The 22,214-nt window shown below is 45.4% G+C and overlaps 1 protein-coding gene across 1 annotated transcript in view; it reads right to left on the bottom strand.

The window, feature by feature from the left end:
* The window catches only part of LOC139416970 (plexin B3), a 227,327-nt gene that overhangs the window by 85,103 nt on the left and 120,010 nt on the right, over window positions 1–22,214 (bottom strand). Inside the window, exons 4-7 of the mRNA XM_071166195.1 lie at window positions 9,172–9,351; window positions 4,930–5,058; window positions 3,479–3,579; window positions 309–465 (exon numbers count right to left, since the gene is read on the bottom strand). Of these exons, the coding sequence (XP_071022296.1) occupies window positions 309–465; window positions 3,479–3,579; window positions 4,930–5,058; window positions 9,172–9,351 (567 nt within the window). The remainder of the gene's footprint in view (window positions 1–308; window positions 466–3,478; window positions 3,580–4,929; window positions 5,059–9,171; window positions 9,352–22,214) is intronic.

The following is a 22,214-nucleotide window of genomic DNA, read 5'->3' as shown; positions in this document are numbered from 1 at the left end:
CATACATTACCCCCAGACATTACCCCCTAGACCAGCCCAGACATTACCCCCAGACATTACCCCCTAGACCAGCGCAGACATTACCCCCAGACATTACCCCCTAGACCAGCCCAGACATTACCCTCTAGACCAGCCCAGACATTACCCCCAGACATTACCCTCTAGAACAGCCCAGACATTACCCCCTAGACCAGCCCAGACATTACCCTCTAGAACAGCCCAGACATTACCCTCTAGACCAGCCCAGACATTACCCCCAGACATTACCCCCTAGACCAGCCCAGACATTACCCCCTAGACCAGCCCACCTGAGTCGCTTCCTCTCTGCTCTGGATGGCAGGCTTTAGGCTCTGGACAGTCACACACTGGTTGGCAGGCTGGTTGGCAGGCTGGTTGGCAGGCTGGTAGCTCCACAGCCAGTGGTTGGCTTGGCCCTCACGACTACACTCCAGTCTACGAGTGCATCTGTATCAGCGGTATAAACACAGGTTAACATGGAAACGTGTGACAGAGGAAACGGCGGTATAAACACAGGTTAACATGGAAACTGAGGTATAAACACAGGTTAACATGGAAACGTGTGACAGAGGAAACGGCGGTATAAACACAGGTTAACATGGAAACGGAGGTATAAACACAGGTTAACATGGAAACGGAGGTATAAACACAGGTTACCACGGAAACGGAGGTATAAACACAGGTTACCACGGAAACGTGTGACAGAGGAAACGGGGGTATAAACACAGGTTAACACGGAAACGTGTGACAGAGGAAACGGGGCTTTAACAATGTGTATGTTTGTGACAGAGGACACAGCACTATCAACAAGGCAGGTCCCTACAGGCTTTAGTTTTGTCACACCTGGACTACTGTTCAGTCGTGTGGTCAGGTGCCACAAAGAGGGATTTAGGAAAATTACAATTGTCTCAGAACAGGGCAGCACGGCTGGCCCTTAAAAGTACACGGAGAGCTAACATTAATGACATGCATGTAAATCTCTCCTGGCTCAAAGTGGAGGAGAGATTGACTTCATCACTACTTGTATTTATGAGAGGTATTGACATGTTGAATGCACTGAGCTGTCTGTCTAAACTACTGGCACACAGCTCAGACACCCACAAGACATGCCCCCAGAGGTCTGTTTAAACTACCAGCAAACAGCTCAGACACCCATACATACCCCACAAGACATGCTACCAGAGGTCTGTTTAAACTACTAGCACACAGCTCAGACACCCATACATACCCCACAAGACATGCCACCAGAGGTCTGTTTAAACTACTAGCACACAGCTCAGACACCCACAAGACATGCTACCAGAGGTCTGTTTAAACTACTAGCACACAGCTCAGACACCCACAAGACATGCCACCAGAGGTCTCTTCACAGTCCCCAAGTCCAGAACAGACTATGGGGAGGTGCACAGTACTACATAGAGCCATGACTATATGGAACTCTATTCCACAGTATACATAGAGCCATGACTACATGGAACTTTATTCCACAGTACTACATAGAGCCATGACTACATGGAACTCTATTCCACAGTATTACATAGAGCCATGACTACATGGAACTCTATTCCACAGTACTACATAGAGCCATGACTACATGGAACTCTATTCCACAGTACTACATAGAGCCATGACTACATGGAACTCTGTTCCACAGTACTACATAGAGCCATGACTACATGGAACTCTATTCCACAGTACTACATAGAGCCATGACTACATGGAACTCTGTTCCACAGTACTACATAGAGCCATGACTACATGGAACTCTATTCCACAGTACTACATAGAGCCATGACTACATGGAACTCTATTCCACAGTACTACATAGAGCCATGACTACATGGAACTCTATTCCACAGTACTACATAGAGCCATGACTACATGGAACTCTATTCCACAGTACTACATAGAGCCATGACTACATGGAACTCTATTCCACATCAGGTAACTGATGCAGCAGTAGAATCAGATTTAAAATACACCTTATGGAACAGCGGGGGACTTTGAAGAGACATACAGACACATGATAACATATGCACTGCTGGAAGAGTAGCTGCTGCCTTGACAGGAACTAATGGGGATCTATCATAAACCCCAGGAAGAGTGGCTGCTGCCTTGGCAGGAACTAATGGGAATCCATAATAAACACAGGAAGAGTAGCTGCTGCCTTGGCAGGAACTAATGGGGATCCATAATAAACCCAGGAAGAGTAGCTGCTGCCTTGGCAGGAACTAATGGGGATCCATTATAAACCCCAGGAAGAGTAGCTGCTGCCTTGGCAGGAACTAATGGGGATCTATCATAAACCCCAGGAAGAGTAGCTGCTGCCTTGACAGGAACTAATGAGGATCTATCATAAACCCCAGGAAGAGTAGCTGCTGCCTTGACAGGAACTAATGGGGATCTATCATAAACCCCAGGAAGAGTAGCTGCTGCCTTGGCAGGAACTATTGGGGATCTATCATAAACCCCAGGAAGAGTACCTGCTGCCTTGGCAGGAACTAATGGGGATCCATAATAAACCCAGGAAGAGTAGCTGCTGCCTTGGCAGGAACTAATGGGGAACCATTACAAGCCACAGGAAGAGTAGCTGCTGCCTTGGCAGGAACTAATGGGGATCCATAATAAACCCAGGAAGAGTAGCTGCTGCCTTGGCAGGAACTAATGGGGATCTATCATAAACCCCAGGAAGAGTAGCTGCTGCCTTGGCAGGAACTAATGGGGATCCATTATAAACCCAGGAAGAGTAGCTGCTGCCTTGGCAGGAACTAATGGGGATCTATCATAAACCCCAGGAAGAGTAGCTGCTGCCTTGGCAGGAACTATTGGGGATCTATCATAAACCCCAGGAAGAGTAGCTGCTGCCTTGGCAGGAACTAATGGGGATCCATAATAAACCCAGGAAGAGTAGCTGCTGCCTTGGCAGGAACTAATGGGGATCCATAATCAACCCCAGGAAGAGTAGCTGCTGCATTGACAGGAACTAATGGGGATCCATTATAAACCCCAGGAAGAGTAGCTGCTGCCTTGGCAGGAACTAATGGGGATCCATTATAAACCCCAGGAAGAGTAGCTGCTGCCTTGGCAGGAACTAATGAGGATCCATAATAAACTCAGGAAGAGTAGCTGCTGCCTTGGCAGGAACTAATGGGGATCCATAATAAACCCAGGAAGAGTAGCTGCTGCCTTGGCAGGAACTAATGGGGATCCATAATAAACCCAGGAAGAGTAGCTGCTGCCTTGGCAGGAACTAATGGGGATCCATTATAAACCCCAGGAAGAGTAGCTGCTGCCTTGGCAGGAACTAATGGGGATCCATAATAAACCCAGGAAGAGTAGCTGCTGCCTTGGCAGGAACTAATGGGGATCCATTATAAACCCCAGGAAGAGTAGCTGCTGCCTTGGCAGGAACTAATGGGGATCCTTAATAAAACCCAGGAAGAGTGTCAGTGTACAGTACCTTCCCTCCAGGACACACCAGCCACAGTAAGGATCTCTGACAGACAGACAGGACTGGCAGTCAGGCTGCTGTTCACACTGAGATACAGCCACCTTGGACACCTGAGAGAGAGAGAGAGTTAGAGAGAGAGAGAGAAGAGAGAGTGAGGGAGACAGAGAGAGGGGGGTGAGAGAGAGAAAGAATGAGAGGGAGAGTGGGGGAAGGGGGAGAGAGCGAGAGAGAGAGAGGGGGGAGAAAGAGGGTTGGGAGGGGGAGAGAGAGAGATGGAGTGGAGAGAGAGATGGTGGAGAGAGAGAGAAGAGAGGGGGAGAGAGAGACAGAGAGGGGGAAAGGGGAGAGAGAGAGAGACATCAGGTATATCATCCACATGGATAAGGGGTTTGAGTCTAGGGGTAGTGTTTAGGGGTTAGGGTCTAGGGGTAGTGTTTAGGGGTTAGGGTCTAGGGGTAGTGGCTAGGGTCTAGGGGTAGTGGCTAGGGGTAGTGGCTAGGGGTTAGGGTTTAGGGGTAGTGTTTATGGGTTAGGGTCTAGGGGTAGTGGCTAGGGGCTAGAGTTTAGGAGTAGTGGCTAGGGGTTAGGGTCTAGGGATAGTGGCTAGGGGTTAGGGTCTAGGCGTAGTGTTTAGGGGTTAGGGTCTAGGGGTAGTGTTTAGGGGTTAGGGTCTAGGGGTAGTGGCTAGGGGTTAGGGTCTAGGGGTAGTGGCTAGGTGTTAGGGTCTAGGGGTAGTGGCTAGGGGTTAGAGTCTAGGGGTAGTGGCTAGGGGTTAGAGTCTAGGGGTAGTGGCTAGGGGTTAGAGTCTAGGGGTAGTGGCTAGGGGTTAGGGTCTAGGGGTAGTGGCTAGGGGTTAGAGTCTAGGGGTAGTGGCTAGGGGTTAGAGTCTAGGGGTAGTGGCTAGGGGTTAGAGTATAGGGGTAGTGGCTAGGGGTTAGGGGTAGTGGCTAGGGGTTAGGGTCTAGGTGTAGTGGCTAGGGGTTAGAATCTAGGGGTTGTGGCTAGGGGTTAGGGTCTAGGTGTAGTGGCTAGGGGTTAGAGTCTAGGGGTAGTGGCTAGGGGTTAGAGTCTAGGGGTAGTGGCTAGGGGTTAGAATCTAGGGGTAGTGGCTAGGGGTTAGGGTCTAGGTGTAGTGGCTAGGGGTTATAGTCTAGGGGTAGTGGCTAGAGGTTAGGGTCTAGGGGTAGTGGCTAGAGGTTAGGGTCTAGGGGTAGTGGCTAGGGGTTAGGGTCTAGGGGTTAGGGTCTAGGGGTAGTGGCTAGGGGTTAGGGTCTAGGGGTTAGGGTCTAGGGGTTAGGGTCTAGGGGTAGTGGCTAGATGTTAGGGTCTAGGGGTAGTGGCTAGGGGTTAGGGATTAGGGTCTAGGGGTAGTGGCTAGGGGTTAGGGGTAGTGGTTAGGGTTTAGGGTCTAGAGGTTAGGGTCTAGGGGTTAGGGTCTAGGGGTAGTGGCTAGGTGTTACCTTGCCATCAGTGAGGACGTAGACATTCTGTCCAGACTGGTCCAGTAGTAGGTCAGCGTTGACTGGACTGTCCTGGTCCACCAATACACTCTGATACAATGTCCCTGTTGTGTCAGGCTGGAGAAATACCTGACCGCACAGAGGAGATTGAGTGAAGATTATTTATGGTGTGTTGGCAAGAGTTAACCCTCTGATCCTAGACCAGTTAACCCACTGATCCTAGACCAGTTAACCCACTGATCCCCTGAACAAGGCAGTTAACCCACTGATCCTAGACCAGTTAACCCACTGTTCCTAGGTCGTCATTGTAGATGAGAATGTATTTATTTATTTTGTAGTCAAGGTATGTGGTGCTTATTTCGGCCTGCAGAGGGATCCGCTAGCCTGCCTAATCAGTGAGTCAAAAAAACCTGAAGAGAGAAGCACCAGATAATCCAATTATTTTAAACCTTATCTTCACGGTGAGCGAGTTATATAAAGCATCGGATAAGAAACACCAAGTTAATCGAAGTGATGATGATGACCTGTTTTGTTTTCACCATTCAAGCCTCATTTAAAAAATATATATATTATTTATTTCCCAGAATCCATCTCTTCCAGGATTCTTGTTTTTTACTCCTACGTACCTGGAACAGACCGTTTGTAAGGACCTTAAAATAACAATGATGAACATGAGATAAAATGATAATTAAAACCCTTTTTAGACCAATAGTTGTTTTAGTATGTTGGCTATTTAGAATTGTACAAGAGTAACCTAGTCAGTTGAATGAGAGAGAGACAACTGAAAACTGTACTGAAGAGAGAAGCATCAGATTAACTATTTATTTTCAACCTTATCAAAGGCCTGATGTTGGTACAGGTTAGACTCCCTTAACTCCCTTTACAGGGTACTAGACCCAGGCTATATCACCATACCCTATCCAGGTCCCAAGGTTTAACAGGGTACTAGACCCAGGCCATATCACCATACCCTATCCAGGTCCCAAGGTTTAACAGGGTACTAGACCCAGGCCATATCACCATACCCTATCCAGGTCCCAAGGTTTAACAGGGTACACTAGACCCAGGCCATATCACCATACCCTATCCAGGTCCCAAGGTTTAACAGGGTACTAGACCCAGGCCATATCACCATACCCTATCCAGGTCCCAAGGTTTAACAGGGTACTAGACCCAGGCCATATCACCATACCCTATCCAGGTCCCAAGGTTTAACAGGGTACACTAGACCCAGGCCATATCACCATACCCTATCCAGGTCCCAAGGTTTAACAGGGTACTAGACCCAGGCCATATCACCATACCCTATCCAGGTCCCAAGGTTTAACAGGGTACTAGACCCAGGCTATATCACCATACCCTATCCAGGTCCCAAGGTTTAACAGGGTACTAGACCCAGGCCATATCACCATACCCTATCCAGGTCCAGGTCACCGTGTGTGTGTGTGTGTGATTAGGGAATGTCTCGTGTCTCTGTGGTTACTCCTATCACCGTGTGTGTGTGTGATTAGGGAATGTCTTGTGTCTCTGTGGTTACTCCTATCACCGTGTGTGTGTGTGATTAGGGAATGTCTCGTGTCTCTGTGGTTACTCCTATCACCGTGTGTGTGTGTGATTAGGGAATGTCTCGTGTCTCTGTGGTTACTCCTATCACCGTGTGTGTGTGTGATTAGGGAATGTCTCGTGTCTCTGTGGTTACTCCTATCACCGTGTGTGTGTGTGATTAGGGAATGTCTTGTGTCTCTGTGGTTACTCCTATCACCGTGTGTGTGTGTGATTAGGGAATGTCTCGTGTCTCTGTGGTTACTCCTATCACCGTGTGTGTGTGTGATTAGGGAATGTCTCGTGTCTCTGTGGTTACTCCTATCACCGTGTGTGTGTGTGATTAGGGAATGTCTCGTGTCTCTGTGGTTACTCCTATCACCGTGTGTGTGTGTGATTAGGGAATGTCTCGTGTCTCTGTGGTTACTCCTATCACCGTGTGTGTGTGTGATTAGGGAATGTCTCGTGTCTCTGTGGTTACTCCTATCACCGTGTGTGTGTGTGATTAGGGAATGTCTCGTGTCTCTGTGGTTACTCCTATCACCGTGTGTGTGTGTGATTAGGGAATGTCTCGTGTCTCTGTGGTTACTCCTATCACCGTGTGTGTGTGTGATTAGGGAATGTCTTGTGTCTCTGTGGTTACTCCTATCACCGTGTGTGTGTGTGATTAGGGAATGTCTCGTGTCTCTGTGGTTACTCCTATCACCGTGTGTGTGTGTGATTAGGGAATGTCTCGTGTCTCTGTGGTTACTCCTATCACCGTGTGTGTGAGTGATTAGGGAATGTCTTGTGTCTTTGTGGTTACTCCTATCACCGTGTGTGTGTGTGATTAGGGAATGTCTCGTGTCTCTGTGGTTACTCCTATCACCGTGTGTGTGTGTGATTAGGGAATGTCTCGTGTCTCTGTGGTTACTCCTATCACCGTGTGTGTGTGTGATTAGGGAATGTCTCGTGTCTCTGTGGTTACTCCTATCACCGTGTGTGTGTGTGATTAGGGAATGTCTCGTGTCTCTGTGGTTACTCCTATCACCGTGTGTGTGTGTGATTAGGGAATGTCTCGTGTCTCTGTGGTTACTCCTATCACCGTGTGTGTGTGTGATTAGGGAATGTCTCGTGTCTCTGTGGTTACTCCTATCACCGTGTGTGTGCGTGATTAGGGAATGTCTCGTGTCTCTGTGGTTACTCCTATCACCGTGTGTGTGCGTGATTAGGGAATGTCTCGTGTCTCTGTGGTTACTCCTATCACCGTGTGTGTGTGTGATTAGGGAATGTCTCGTGTCTCTGTGGTTACTCCTATCACCGTGTGTGTGTGTGATTAGGGAATGTCTCGTGTCTCTGTGGTTACTCCTATCACCGTGTGTGTGTGTGATTAGGGAATGTCTTGTGTCTCTGTGGTTACTCCTATCACCGTGTGTGTGCGTGATTAGGGAATGTCTCGTGTCTTGTTAATGTGTGTGCTTGTGCGAGTGTGTGCGTGCGTGCGTGTGTGTGTGATTTAGGGAGTGTCTCGTGTCTTGTTAATGTGTGTGCTTGTGCGAGTGTGTGTGTGTGTGTGCGAGTGTGTGTGTGTGTGTGTGTGTGTGTGTGCGAGTGTGTGTGTGTGTGAGTGTGTGTGTGTGTGCGTGCGTGCGTGCGATTTAGGGAGTGTCTCGTGTCTTGTTAGTGTGTGTGCTTGTGCGAGTGTGTGTGTGTGTGTGTGTGCGTGCGTGTGTGTGTGTGTGATTTAGGGAGTGTCTTGTGTCTTGTTAGTGTGTTAAGGAGGGGAGGGTATTTAAGCGGAGGAACAGCAGTCAGCTCTCGGCAGCATGGAGCTGGAGATGGGCTGGATCTGGTTTCATCCATAATTAACATTAGCAACATGTTTCATGTTAATGACCCTCTCTGTGGATACCTGCCTGCCTGCCTGCCTGCCTGCCTGTCTGTCTGTCTCCCTGCCTGTCTGTCTGGTCTGTCTGTCTGGTCTGTCTGTCTGTCTGTCTGTGGGTACAGGGTTCATGCAGCCATCCCTCCTTGTCCCCCAGCAGAGCGATGGTGCCCGTGTGTATAGCCTACCTTGCTCCCGTGAGTATAGCCTACCTTACTCCCGTGTGTATAGCCTACCTTATGCCCGTGTGTATAGCCTACCTTATGCCCGTGTGTATAGCCTACCTTACGCCTGTGTGTATAGCCTACCTTTCTCCCGTGTGTATAGCCTACCTTACTCCCGTGCGTATAGCCTACCTTATGCCCGTGTGTATAGCCTACCTTATGCCCGTGTGTATAGCCTACCTTACGCCTGTGTGTATAGCCTACCTTTCTCCCGTGTGTATAGCCTATCTTACTCCCGTGCGTATAGCCTACCTTACTCCCGTGCGTATAGCCTACCTTATGCCCGTGTGTATAGCCTACCTTATGCCCGTGTGTATAGCCTACCTTATGCCCGTGTGTATAGCCTACCTTACTCTCGTGCGTATAGCCTACCTTATGCCCGTGTGTATAGCCTACCTTATGCCCGTGTGTATAGCCTACCTTATGCCCGTGTGTATAGCCTACCTTACTCCCGTGCGTATAGCCTACCTTATGCCCGTGTGTATAGCCTACCTTATGCCCGTGTGTATAGCCTACCTTATGCCCGTGTGTATAGCCTACCTTATGCCCGTGTGTATAGCCTACCTTACTCCCGTGCGTATAGCCTACCTTACTCCCGTGCGTATAGCCTACCTTATGCAGCCAGCCCTTCTTGTCCCCCAGCAGGGCGATGGTGTGGCCGGCCTCGGTAGCGGTGGTGACAGCGGTGAGCTGGGTTTCCCTGATCAGAGAGGGGGTGGCTGACAGGGGAACCGCCGAGGCGATGGGGCTGGGGGTGTGTTCCCCTCCACATGGGTACTCATTTAACGAATCCTAGAGAAAAGAAGGGTCAGAGGTGATTGGTTGATTGATTGTAATATAGAAAAAGCCGCTCCAGCCGGAGACAACATTACAATAAGTTCTTATTCTTGTGTGGTAACACTATTTCAGCCTACTTGTTACGCAGTATAACAGTGTTTTATTCTACTTGTTATGCAGTATAACAGTGTTTTATCCTACTTGTTATGCAGTATAACAGTGTTTTATCCTACTTGTTACGCAGTATAACAGTGTTTTATCCTACTTGTTACGCAGTATAACAGTGTTTTATCCTACTTGTTACGCAGTATAACAGTGTTTTATCCTACTTGTTATGCAGTATAACAGTGTTTTATCCTACTTGTTATGCAGTATAACACTGTTTCAGCCTACTTGTTATACAGTATAAGTGTTTTTTACCTACTTGTTATGCAGTATAACACTGTTTCAGCCTACTTGTTATACAGTATAAGTGTTTTTTACCTACTTGTTACGCAGTATAACAGTGTTTTAGCCTACTTGTTTGCAGTATAACAGTGTTTCAGCCTACTTGTTACGCAGTATAACAGTGTTTTAGCCTACTTGTTACGCAGTATAACAGTGTTTCAGCCTACTTGTTACGCAGTATAACAGTGTTTTATCCTACTTGTTATGCAGTATAACAGTGTTTTTATCTACTTGTTATGCAGTATAACAGTGTTTTATCCTACTTGTTATGCAGTATAACACTGTTTCAGCCTACTTGTTATGCAGTATAACAGTGTTTTATCCTACTTGTTATGCAGTATAACAGTGTTTTTTATCTACTTGTTATGCAGTATAACCTCGTACCCCTGCACATCTAGTACTGGTACTCTGTGTATAGTACCATGTTATCATTGACTCAGTACTGGTACTCTGTGTATAGTACCATGTTATCATTGACTCAGTACTGGTACTCTGTGTATAGTACCATGTTATCATTGACTCAGTACTGGTACTCTGTGTATAGTACCATGTTATCATTGACTCAGTACTGGTACTCTGTGTATAGTACCATGTTATCATTGACTCAGTACTGGTACTCTATGTATACAGCCATGTTATCATTGACTCAGTACTGGTACTCTGTGTATACAGCCATGTTATCATTGACTCAGTACTGGTACTCTGTGTATACAGCCATGTTATCATAGACTCAGTACTGGTACTCTGTGTATATAGCCATGTTATCATTGACTCAGTACTGGTACTCTGTGTATACAGCCATGTTATCATTGACTCAGTACTGGTACTCTGTGTATAGTACCATGTTATCATTGACTCAGTACTGGTACTCTGTGTATAGTACCATGTTATCATTGACTCAGTACTGGTACTCTGTGTATACAGCCATGTTATCATTGACTCAGTATTGGTACTCTGTGTATATAGCCATGTTATCATTGACTCAGTATTGGTACTCTGTGTATAGTACCATGTTATCATTGACTCAGTACTGGTACTCTGTGTATATAGCCATGTTATCATTGACTCAGTACTGGTACTCTGTGTATATAGCCATGTTATCATTGACTCAGTACTGGTACTCTGTGTATAGTACCATGTTATCGTATTTATTATTACGTTATTTTACTTTTCTATTATTTCTCCATTTTCTTTCTCTCTACATTGTTGGGAACGACCTGTAACTAAGCATTTCACTGTTCGTCCACACCTGTTGTTTACAATGAATGTCACGAATAAAACGTGATTAGGTTACACTTGACTTATTTTACCCTTTTAGTACTGCAGCAGTATCGTAGCTCCACCCCTCCTGAACCCCCAGTAGCTCCACCCCTCCTGAACCCCCAGTAGCTCCACCCCTCCTGAACCCCCAGTAGCTCCACCCCTTCTGAACCCCCAGTAGCTACACCCCTCCTGAACCCCCAGTAGCTCCACCCCTTCTGAACCCCCAGTAGCTCCACCCCTCCTGAACCCCCAGTAGCTCCACCCCTCCTGAACCCCCAGTAGCTCCACCCCTCCTGAACCCCCAGTAGCTCCACCCCTCCTGAACCCCCAGTAGCTCCACCCCTCCTGAACCCCCAGTAGCTCCACCCCTCCTGAACCCCCAGTAGCTCCACCCCTCCTGAACCCCCAGTAGCTCCACCCCTCCTGAACCCCCAGTAGCTCCACCCCTCCTGAACCCCCAGTAGCTCCACCCCTCCTGAACCCCCAGTAGCTCCACCCCTCCTGAACCCCCAGTAGCTCCACCCCTTCTGAACCCCCAGTAGCTCCACCCCTCCTGAACCCCCAGTCAGACACATAGAAATATCATTCATAGTCAAATAAGTCACTCTTTTCTAAGGCCATGACATCTCCATATCAACTGGTTCAGAAGACTCAAGGGAAACCAGTTCAACCAGACACCAGAAATACTCTAGCTATAGGCCCAGAACACTCAAGGGAAACCAGTTCAACCAGACACCAGAAATACTCTAGCTATAGGCCCAGAACACTCAAGGGAAACTAGTTCAACCAGACACCAGAAATACTCTGGTTGTAAATATGAAAGCCATAAATACATAGTCAGCTGACTACAGACATAAATATACAGCTAGCCAGCCGTGTGATGGGACAGTGATGTAATGCTGCATACCAGCCATCAGGGGGAGACAGGAATATAGCGTCACCTATAACTAACAGTTGGGACAGATGAGCTTTAGTGCTATCTGGGATCCTTGGGACATCCCTACCTTATCCCCTACCCTAAACCTTATCCCCTACCCTAAACCCTAACCTTAACCATTACCTACCTTAAACCTTATCCCCTACCTTAACCCTTACCTACCCTAACCCCTACTCCTACCCTAAACTTAACCCTTACCTACCCTATCTTAACCCTTACCTACCCTAACCCCTACTACTACCCTAAACCCTTACCTACCCTATCTTATCCCCTACCCTAACCTTATCCCCTACTCTTACCATAACCCTTACCTTAACCATTTTACATTTCAACTTCAATGGGGTGACGTCAGAGTTGGGACATCCCAAGGATCCCATTTAGACTTTTCCTGCTGTTCTAAACTGTCTCAGTCATCTTTGCAGTTATATGGTGAGCTCCAGTTATATGGTGAGCTCTAGTTATATGGTGAGCTCTAGTTATATGGTGAGCTCCAGTTATATGGTGAACTCCAGTTATATGGTGAACTCTAGTAATATGGTGAGCTCCAGTTATATGGTGAGCTCTAGTTATATGGTGAGCTCTAGTTATATGGTGAGCTCCAGTTATATGGTGAGCTCCAGTTATATGGTGAGCTCTAGTAATATGGTGAGCTCTAGTAATATGGTGAGCTCCAGTTATATGGTGAGCTCCAGTAATATGGTGAGCTCTAGTAATATGGTGAGCTCCAGTTATATGGTGAGCTCCAGTTATATGGTGAGCTCCAGTTATATGGTGAGCTCCAGTTATATGGTGAGCTCTAGTTATATGGTGAGCTCTAGTTATATGGTGAGCTCTAGTTATATGGTGAGCTCCAGTTATATGGTGAGCTCCAGTTATATGGTGAGCTCTAGTTATATGTCCAGTTATATGGTGAGCTCCAGTTATATGGTGAGCTCTAGTTATATGGTGAGCTCCAGTTATATGGTGAGCTCCAGTTATATGGTGAGCTCCAGTTATATGGTGAGCTCCAGTTATATGGTGAGATGCAGTTATATGGTGAGCTGCAGTTATATGGTGAGCTCCAGTTATATGGTGAGCTCTAGTTATATGGTGAGCTCTAGTTACACGGTGAGCTCCAGTTATATGTCCAGTTATATGGTGAGCTCTAGTTACATGGTGAGCTCCAGTTATATGGTGAGCTCCAGTTATATGGTGAGCTCTAGTTATATGGTGAGCTCCAGTTACATGGTGAGCTCCAGTTATATGTCCAGTTATATGGTGAGCTCCAGTTATATGGTGAGCTCCAGTTATATGTCCAGTTATATGGTGAGCTCCAGTTATATGGTGAGCTCTAGTTATATGTCCAGTTATATGGTGAGCTCTAGTTATATGTCCAGTTATTTGCTGAGCTCCAGTTATATGGTGAGCTCCAGTTATATGTCCAGTTATATGGTGAGCTCTAGTTATATGTCCAGTTATATGGTGAGCTCTAGTTATATGTCCAGCTATTTGCTGAGCTCTAGTTATATGGTGAGCTCTAGTTATATGGTGAGCTCCAGTTATATGTCCAGTTATAAGGTGAGCTCCAGTTATATGTCCAGTTATATGGTGAGCTCTAGTTATATGTCCAGTTATATGCTGAGCTCTAGTTATATGGTGAGCTCTAGTTATATGTCCAGTTATATGGTGAGCTCTAGTTATATGGTGAGCTCTAGTTATATGGTGAGCTCTAGTTATATGTCCAGTTATATGGTGAGCTCTAGTTATATGGTGAGCTCTAGTTATATGTCCAGTTATATGGTGAGCTCTAGTTATATGTCCAGTTATTTGCTGAGCTCTAGTTATATGGTGAGCTCCAGTTATATGTCCAGTTATATGGTGAGCTCTAGTTATATGTCCAGTTATTTGCTGAGCTCTAGTTATATGGTGAGCTCTAGTTATATGGTGAGCTCCAGTTATATGTCCAGTTATATGGTGAGCTCTAGTTATATGTCCAGTTATATGCTGAGCTCCAGTTATATGGTGAGCTCTAGTTATATGTCCAGTTATATGGTGAGCTCTAGTTATATGGTGAGCTCTAGTTATATGTCCAGTTATATGGTGAGCTCTAGTTATATGTCCAGTTATTTGCTGAGCTCTAGTTATATGGTGAGCTCCAGTTATATGTCCAGTTATATGGTGAGCTCTAGTTATATGTCCAGTTATTTGCTGAGCTCTAGTTATATGGTGAGCTCCAGTTATATGTCCAGTTATATGGTGAGCTCTAGTTATATGTCCAGTTATATGCTGAGCTCCAGTTATATGGTGAGCTCTAGTTATATGTCCAGTTATATGCTGAGCTCCAGTTATATGGTGAGCTCTAGTTATATGTCCAGTTATATGGTGAGCTCTAGTTATATGATGAGCTCTAGTTATATGTCCAGTTATATGGTGAGCTCTAGTTATATGTCCAGTTATTTGCTGAGCTCTAGTTATATGGTGAGCTCCAGTTATATGTCCAGTTATATGCTGAGCTCCAGTTATATGGTGAGCTCTAGTTATATGTCCAGTTGTATGGTGAGCTCTAGTTTTATGGTGAGCTCTAGTTATATGTCCAGTTATATGGTGAGCTCTAGTTATATGGTGAGCTCCAGTTATATGTCCAGTTGTATGGTGAGCTCTAGTTATATGGTGAGCTCTAGTTACATGGTGAGCTCCAGTTATATGGTGAGCTCTAGTTATATGTCCAGTTATATGGTGAGCTCCAGTTATATGTCCAGTTATATGGTGAGCTCTAGTTATATGGTGAGCTCCAGTTATATGGTGAGCTCTAGTTATATGTCCAGTTATATGGTGAGCTCCAGTTATATGGAAAGCAGACTGAACCAGGTATTCCTCTAGGATTTTTCTTGTGCTTAGCTCTATTCTGTTCATTTGTATCTTTAAAAAAAACTCCCTAGTCCTTGTAGATGACAAGCATACCCATAACATGATGCAGCCACCAACATGCTTGAAAATATGAAGAGTGGTACTCAGTGATGTGTTGCATTTGCCCCAAACATAACGCTTTGTATTCAGGACATTAACTTAATTTCTTTGCAACAATTTTTGCAGTTTGATTTTAGTACCTTGTTGCAAAACAGGATTAATGTTTTGGAATATTTTTATTCTGTACAGGCTTCCTTATTTTCACTCGGTCATGTAGGTTAATATTGTGGAGTAACTACAATGTTGTTGATCCATCCTCAGTTTTCTCCTATCACAACCAATAAACTGAGCAGTTTCCTTCCTCTCCGGCAACTGAGTTAGGAAGGACGCCTGTATATTTGTAGTGACTGGGGTGTATTGATACCATCATCCATAGTGTAATGAATAACTTCACCATGCTCAAAGGGATATTCAATGTCTGCTGTTTATATTTTTACCCATCTATCAATAGCTGCCCTTTGAGGGGCATTTGAAAACCTCCCTGGTCGTTGTGGTTGAATCTGTGTTTGAAATGCAGTGCTCGACTGAGAGACCTTACAGATAATTGTATGTGTGGGGTACAGAGATGAGGGAGTCATTCAAAAATCATATTAAACACTGTTGTTGCACACAGTGAGTCCATGCAACTTATTACGTGACTTAAGCAAATGTATCCTCCTGATCTTATGTAGGCTTGTCATAACAAAGGTGTTGAATACTAACTGCCTGAAGACATAAGCTTTTCATTTTTTATGAGTAAAAATTTCCCCAAAAACATCATTCCACTTTGACATTATGGGGTATTGTATGTAGGCCATTGACACATCTCAATGTAATCCATTTTAAAATTCAGGCTGTAACAATAACGGGGTGTGAATACTTTCTGAAGGCATTATATGTCACACACACACACACACACACACACACACACACACACACACACACACACACACACACACACACACACACACACACACACACACACACACACACACACACACACACACACACACACACACACACACACACACACACACACACACACACACACACACACACACACGGTCAGCTCAGAGCCGCCCACAGCGTCATGAGCTCCATCAGCAGCAGATTTAGAACGGACAATTCATTTGTTTATGCAACAAATGTCAGAGTATAGTATCGCATCGAACCCGAAATGCACCGATTCATTCTGTAATCAAACCGGTTCCTGTATAGTATCGCATCGAACCCGAAATGCACCGATTCATTCTGTAATCAAACCGGTTCCTGTATAGTATCGCATCGAACCCGAAATGCACCGATTCATTCTGTAATCAAACCGGTTCCTGTATAGTATCGCATCGAACCCGAAATGCACCGATTCATTCTGTAATCAAACCGGTTCCTGTATAGTATCGCATCGAACCCGAAATGCACCGATTCATTCTGTAATCAAACCGGTTCCTGTATAGTATCGCATCGAACCCGAAATGCACCGATTCATTCTGTAATCAAACCGGTTCCTGTATAGTATCGCATCGAACCCGAAATGCACCGATTCATTCTGTAATCAAACCGGTTCCTGTATAGTATCGCATCGAACCCGAAATGCACCGATTCATTCTGTAATCAAACCGGTTCCTGTATAGTATCGCATCGAACCCGAAATGCACCGATTCATTCTGTAATCAAACCGGTTCCTGTATAGTATCGCATCGAACCCGAAATGCACCGATTCATTCTGTAATCAAACCGGTTCCTGTATAGTATCGCATCGAACCCGAAATGCACCGATTCATTCTGTAATCAAACCGGTTCCTGTATAGTATCGCATCGAACCCGAAATGCACCGATTCATTCTGTAATCAAACCGGTTCCTGTATAGTATCGCATCGAACCCGAAATGCACCGATTCATTCTGTAATCAAACCGGTTCCTGTATAGTATCGCATCGAACCCGAAATGCACCGATTCATTCTGTAATCAAACCGGTTCCTGTATAGTATCGCATCGAACCCGAAATGCACCGATTCATTCTGTAATCAAACCGGTTCCTGTATAGTATCGCATCGAACCCGAAATGCACCGATTCATTCTGTAATCAAACCGGTTCCTGTATAGTATCGCATCGAACCCGAAATGCACCGATTCATTCTGTAATCAAACCGGTTCCTGTATAGTATCGCATCGAACCCGAAATGCACCGATTCATTCTGTAATCAAACCGGTTCCTGTATAGTATCGCATCGAACCCGAAATGCACCGATTCATTCTGTAATCAAACCGGTTCCTGTATAGTATCGCATCGAACCCGAAATGCACCGATTCATTCTGTAATCAAACCGGTTCCTGTATAGTATCGCATCGAACCCGAAATGCACCGATTCATTCTGTAATCAAACCGGTTCCTGTATAGTATCGCATCGAACCCGAAATGCACCGATTCATTCTGTAATCAAACCGGTTCCTGTATAGTATCGCATCGAACCCGAAATGCACCGATTCATTCTGTAATCAAACCGGTTCCTGTATAGTATCGCATCGAACCCGAAATGCACCGATTCATTCTGTAATCAAACCGGTTCCTGTATAGTATCGCATCGAACCCGAAATGCACCGATTCATTCTGTAATCAAACCGGTTCCTGTATAGTATCGCATCGAACCCGAAATGCACCGATTCATTCTGTAATCAAACCGGTTCCTGTATAGTATCGCATCGAACCCGAAATGCACCGATTCATTCTGTAATCAAACCGGTTCCTGTATAGTATCGCATCGAACCCGAAATGCACCGATTCATTCTGTAATCAAACCGGTTCCTGTATAGTATCGCATCGAACCCGAAATGCACCGATTCATTCTGTAATCAAACCGGTTCCTGTATAGTATCGCATCGAACCCGAAATGCACCGATTCATTCTGTAATCAAACCGGTTCCTGTATAGTATCGCATCGAACCCGAAATGCACCGATTCATTCTGTAATCAAACCGGTTCCTGTATAGTATCGCATCGAACCCGAAATGCACCGATTCATTCTGTAATCAAACCGGTTCCTGTATAGTATCGCATCGAACCCGAAATGCACCGATTCATTCTGTAATCAAACCGGTTCCTGTATAGTATCGCATCGAACCCGAAATGCACCGATTCATTCTGTAATCAAACCGGTTCCTGTATAGTATCGCATCGAACCCGAAATGCACCGATTCATTCTGTAATCAAACCGGTTCCTGTATAGTATCGCATCGAACCCGAAATGCACCGATTCATTCTGTAATCAAACCGGTTCCTGTATAGTATCGCATCGAACCCGAAATGCACCGATTCATTCTGTAATCAAACCGGTTCCTGTATAGTATCGCATCGAACCCGAAATGCACCGATTCATTCTGTAATCAAACCGGTTCCTGTATAGTATCGCATCGAACCCGAAATGCACCGATTCATTCTGTAATCAAACCGGTTCCTGTATAGTATCGCATCGAACCCGAAATGCACCGATTCATTCTGTAATCAAACCGGTTCCTGTATAGTATCGCATCGAACCCGAAATGCACCGATTCATTCTGTAATCAAACCGGTTCCTGTATAGTATCGCATCGAACCCGAAATGCACCGATTCATTCTGTAATCAAACCGGTTCCTGTATAGTATCGCATCGAACCCGAAATGCACCGATTCATTCTGTAATCAAACCGGTTCCTGTATAGTATCGCATCGAACCCGAAATGCACCGATTCATTCTGTAATCAAACCGGTTCCTGTATAGTATCGCATCGAACCCGAAATGCACCGATTCATTCTGTAATCAAACCGGTTCCTGTATAGTATCGCATCGAACCCGAAATGCACCGATTCATTCTGTAATCAAACCGGTTCCTGTATAGTATCGCATCGAACCCGAAATGCACCGATTCATTCTGTAATCAAACCGGTTCCTGTATAGTATCGCATCGAACCCGAAATGCACCGATTCATTCTGTAATCAAACCGGTTCCTGTATAGTATCGCATCGAACCCGAAATGCACCGATTCATTCTGTAATCAAACCGGTTCCTGTATAGTATCGCATCGAACCCGAAATGCACCGATTCATTCTGTAATCAAACCGGTTCCTGTATAGTATCGCATCGAACCCGAAATGCACCGATTCATTCTGTAATCAAACCGGTTCCTGTATAGTATCGCATCGAACCCGAAATGCACCGATTCATTCTGTAATCAAACCGGTTCCTGTATAGTATCGCATCGAACCCGAAATGCACCGATTCATTCTGTAATCAAACCGGTTCCTGTATAGTATCGCATCGAACCCGAAATGCACCGATTCATTCTGTAATCAAACCGGTTCCTGTATAGTATCGCATCGAACCCGAAATGCACCGATTCATTCTGTAATCAAACCGGTTCCTGTATAGTATCGCATCGAACCCGAAATGCACCGATTCATTCTGTAATCAAACCGGTTCCTGTATAGTATCGCATCGAACCCGAAATGCACCGATTCATTCTGTAATCAAACCGGTTCCTGTATAGTATCGCATCGAACCCGAAATGCACCGATTCATTCTGTAATCAAACCGGTTCCTGTATAGTATCGCATCGAACCCGAAATGCACCGATTCATTCTGTAATCAAACCGGTTCCTGTATAGTATCGCATCGAACCCGAAATGCACCGATTCATTCTGTAATCAAACCGGTTCCTGTATAGTATCGCATCGAACCCGAAATGCACCGATTCATTCTGTAATCAAACCGGTTCCTGTATAGTATCGCATCGAACCCGAAATGCACCGATTCATTCTGTAATCAAACCGGTTCCTGTATAGTATCGCATCGCATCGAACCCGAAATGCACCGATTCATTCTGTAATCAAACCGGTTCCTGTATAGTATCGCATCGAACCCGAAATGCACCGATTCATTCTGTAATCAAACCGGTTCCTGTATAGTATCGCATCGAACCCGAAATGCACCGATTCATTCTGTAATCAAACCGGTTCCTGTATAGTATCGCATCGAACCCGAAATGCACCGATTCATTCTGTAATCAAACCGGTTCCTGTATAGTATCGCATCGAACCCGAAATGCACCGATTCATTCTGTAATCAAACCGGTTCCTGTATAGTATCGCATCGAACCCGAAATGCACCGATTCATTCTGTAATCAAACCGGTTCCTGTATAGTATCGCATCGAACCCGAAATGCACCGATTCATTCTGTAATCAAACCGGTTCCTGTATAGTATCGCATCGAACCCGAAATGCACCGATTCATTCTGTAATCAAACCGGTTCCTGTATAGTATCGCATCGAACCCGAAATGCACCGATTCATTCTGTAATCAAACCGGTTCCTGTATAGTATCGCATCGAACCCGAAATGCACCGATTCATTCTGTAATCAAACCGGTTCCTGTATAGTATCGCATCGAACCCGAAATGCACCGATTCATTCTGTAATCAAACCGGTTCCTGTATAGTATCGCATCGAACCCGAAATGCACCGATTCATTCTGTAATCAAACCGGTTCCTGTATAGTATCGCATCGAACCCGAAATGCACCGATTCATTCTGTAATCAAACCGGTTCCTGTATAGTATCGCATCGAACCCGAAATGCACCGATTCATTCTGTAATCAAACCGGTTCCTGTATAGTATCGCATCGAACCCGAAATGCACCGATTCATTCTGTAATCAAACCGGTTCCTGTATAGTATCGCATCGAACCCGAAATGCACCGATTCATTCTGTAATCAAACCGGTTCCTGTATAGTATCGCATCGAACCCGAAATGCACCGATTCATTCTGTAATCAAACCGGTTCCTGTATAGTATCGCATCGAACCCGAAATGCACCGATTCATTCTGTAATCAAACCGGTTCCTGTATAGTATCGCATCGCATCACCGAACCCGAAATGCACCGATTCATTCTGTAATCAAACCGGTTCCTGTATAGTATCGCATCGAACCCGAAATGCACCGATTCATTCTGTAATCAAACCGGTTCCTGTATAGTATCGCATCGAACCCGAAATGCACCGATTCATTCTGTAATCAAACCGGTTCCTGTATAGTATCGCATCGAACCCGAAATGCACCGATTCATTCTGTAATCAAACCGGTTCCTGTATAGTATCGCATCGAACCCGAAATGCACCGATTCATTCTGTAATCAAACCGGTTCCTGTATAGTATCGCATCGAACCCGAAATGCACCGATTCATTCTGTAATCAAACCGGTTCCTGTATAGTATCGCATCGAACCCGAAATGCACCGATTCATTCTGTAATCAAACCGGTTCCTGTATAGTATCGCATCGAACCCGAAATGCACCGATTCATTCTGTAATCAAACCGGTTCCTGTATAGTATCGCATCGAACCCGAAATGCAACGATTCATTCTGTAATCAAACCGGTTCCTGTATAGTATCGCATCGAACCCGAAATGCAACGATTCATTCTGTAATCAAACCGGTTCCTGTATAGTATCGCATCGAACCCGAAATGCACCGATTCATTCTGTAATCAAACCGGTTCCTGTATAGTATCGCATCGAACCCGAAATGCACCGATTCATTCTGTAATCAAACCGGTTCCTGTATAGTATCGCATCGAACCCGAAATGCACCGATTCATTCTGTAATCAAACCGGTTCCTGTATAGTATCGCATCGAACCCGAAATGCACCGATTCATTCTGTAATCAAACCGGTTCCTGTATAGTATCGCATCGAACCCGAAATGCACCGATTCATTCTGTAATCAAACCGGTATAGTATGGAGGCCCATGTGTCTAGATACGTATCCAATCATCGTGAAAGGGAACGATCCACATCCCTAGACATCACTGGTCAGTCAGTGGATCAGGGTGTTGTTTTGGATCAGCTGTCCGTACATAATAACAAGGAAAATCTTCCAGAATGACCCATTTGAGGTAGAAAGGAGTTGGACAGAAAAAAGGCAGAGATGATTTGATTTCTCTCCGTTTTGAATCCGTGAGGATGAGCATACTAACGTTACCATGTAAAGCTGTAGTCTTCCTCCTCGTTGTATTTGTTTTTAAATGTTAAAAACATACATTGTACACCGAAGTGAAGCCGCTCTGAACACCTAAAACCCTCCCAGAAAGTGTTCTTGGTTGGGACAGTGAAACATGTTGTCAGTGATGATTAGTGACCAGTGGAACAGGGTGGTCTGTACTGTAGAGACATGGATAGTGTTTACTGGTCAACATGGTCAACATGGGACAGCATGGGACAGTATGGGACAGCATGGGACAGCATGGGACAGCATGGGAGAGCATGGGAGAGC

This window comes from Oncorhynchus clarkii, chromosome 9 (assembly GCF_045791955.1).
Source record: "Oncorhynchus clarkii lewisi isolate Uvic-CL-2024 chromosome 9, UVic_Ocla_1.0, whole genome shotgun sequence".
NCBI lineage: Eukaryota > Metazoa > Chordata > Actinopteri > Salmoniformes > Salmonidae > Oncorhynchus > Oncorhynchus clarkii.
This window is presented reverse-complemented; position numbering and strand designations above follow the sequence as displayed.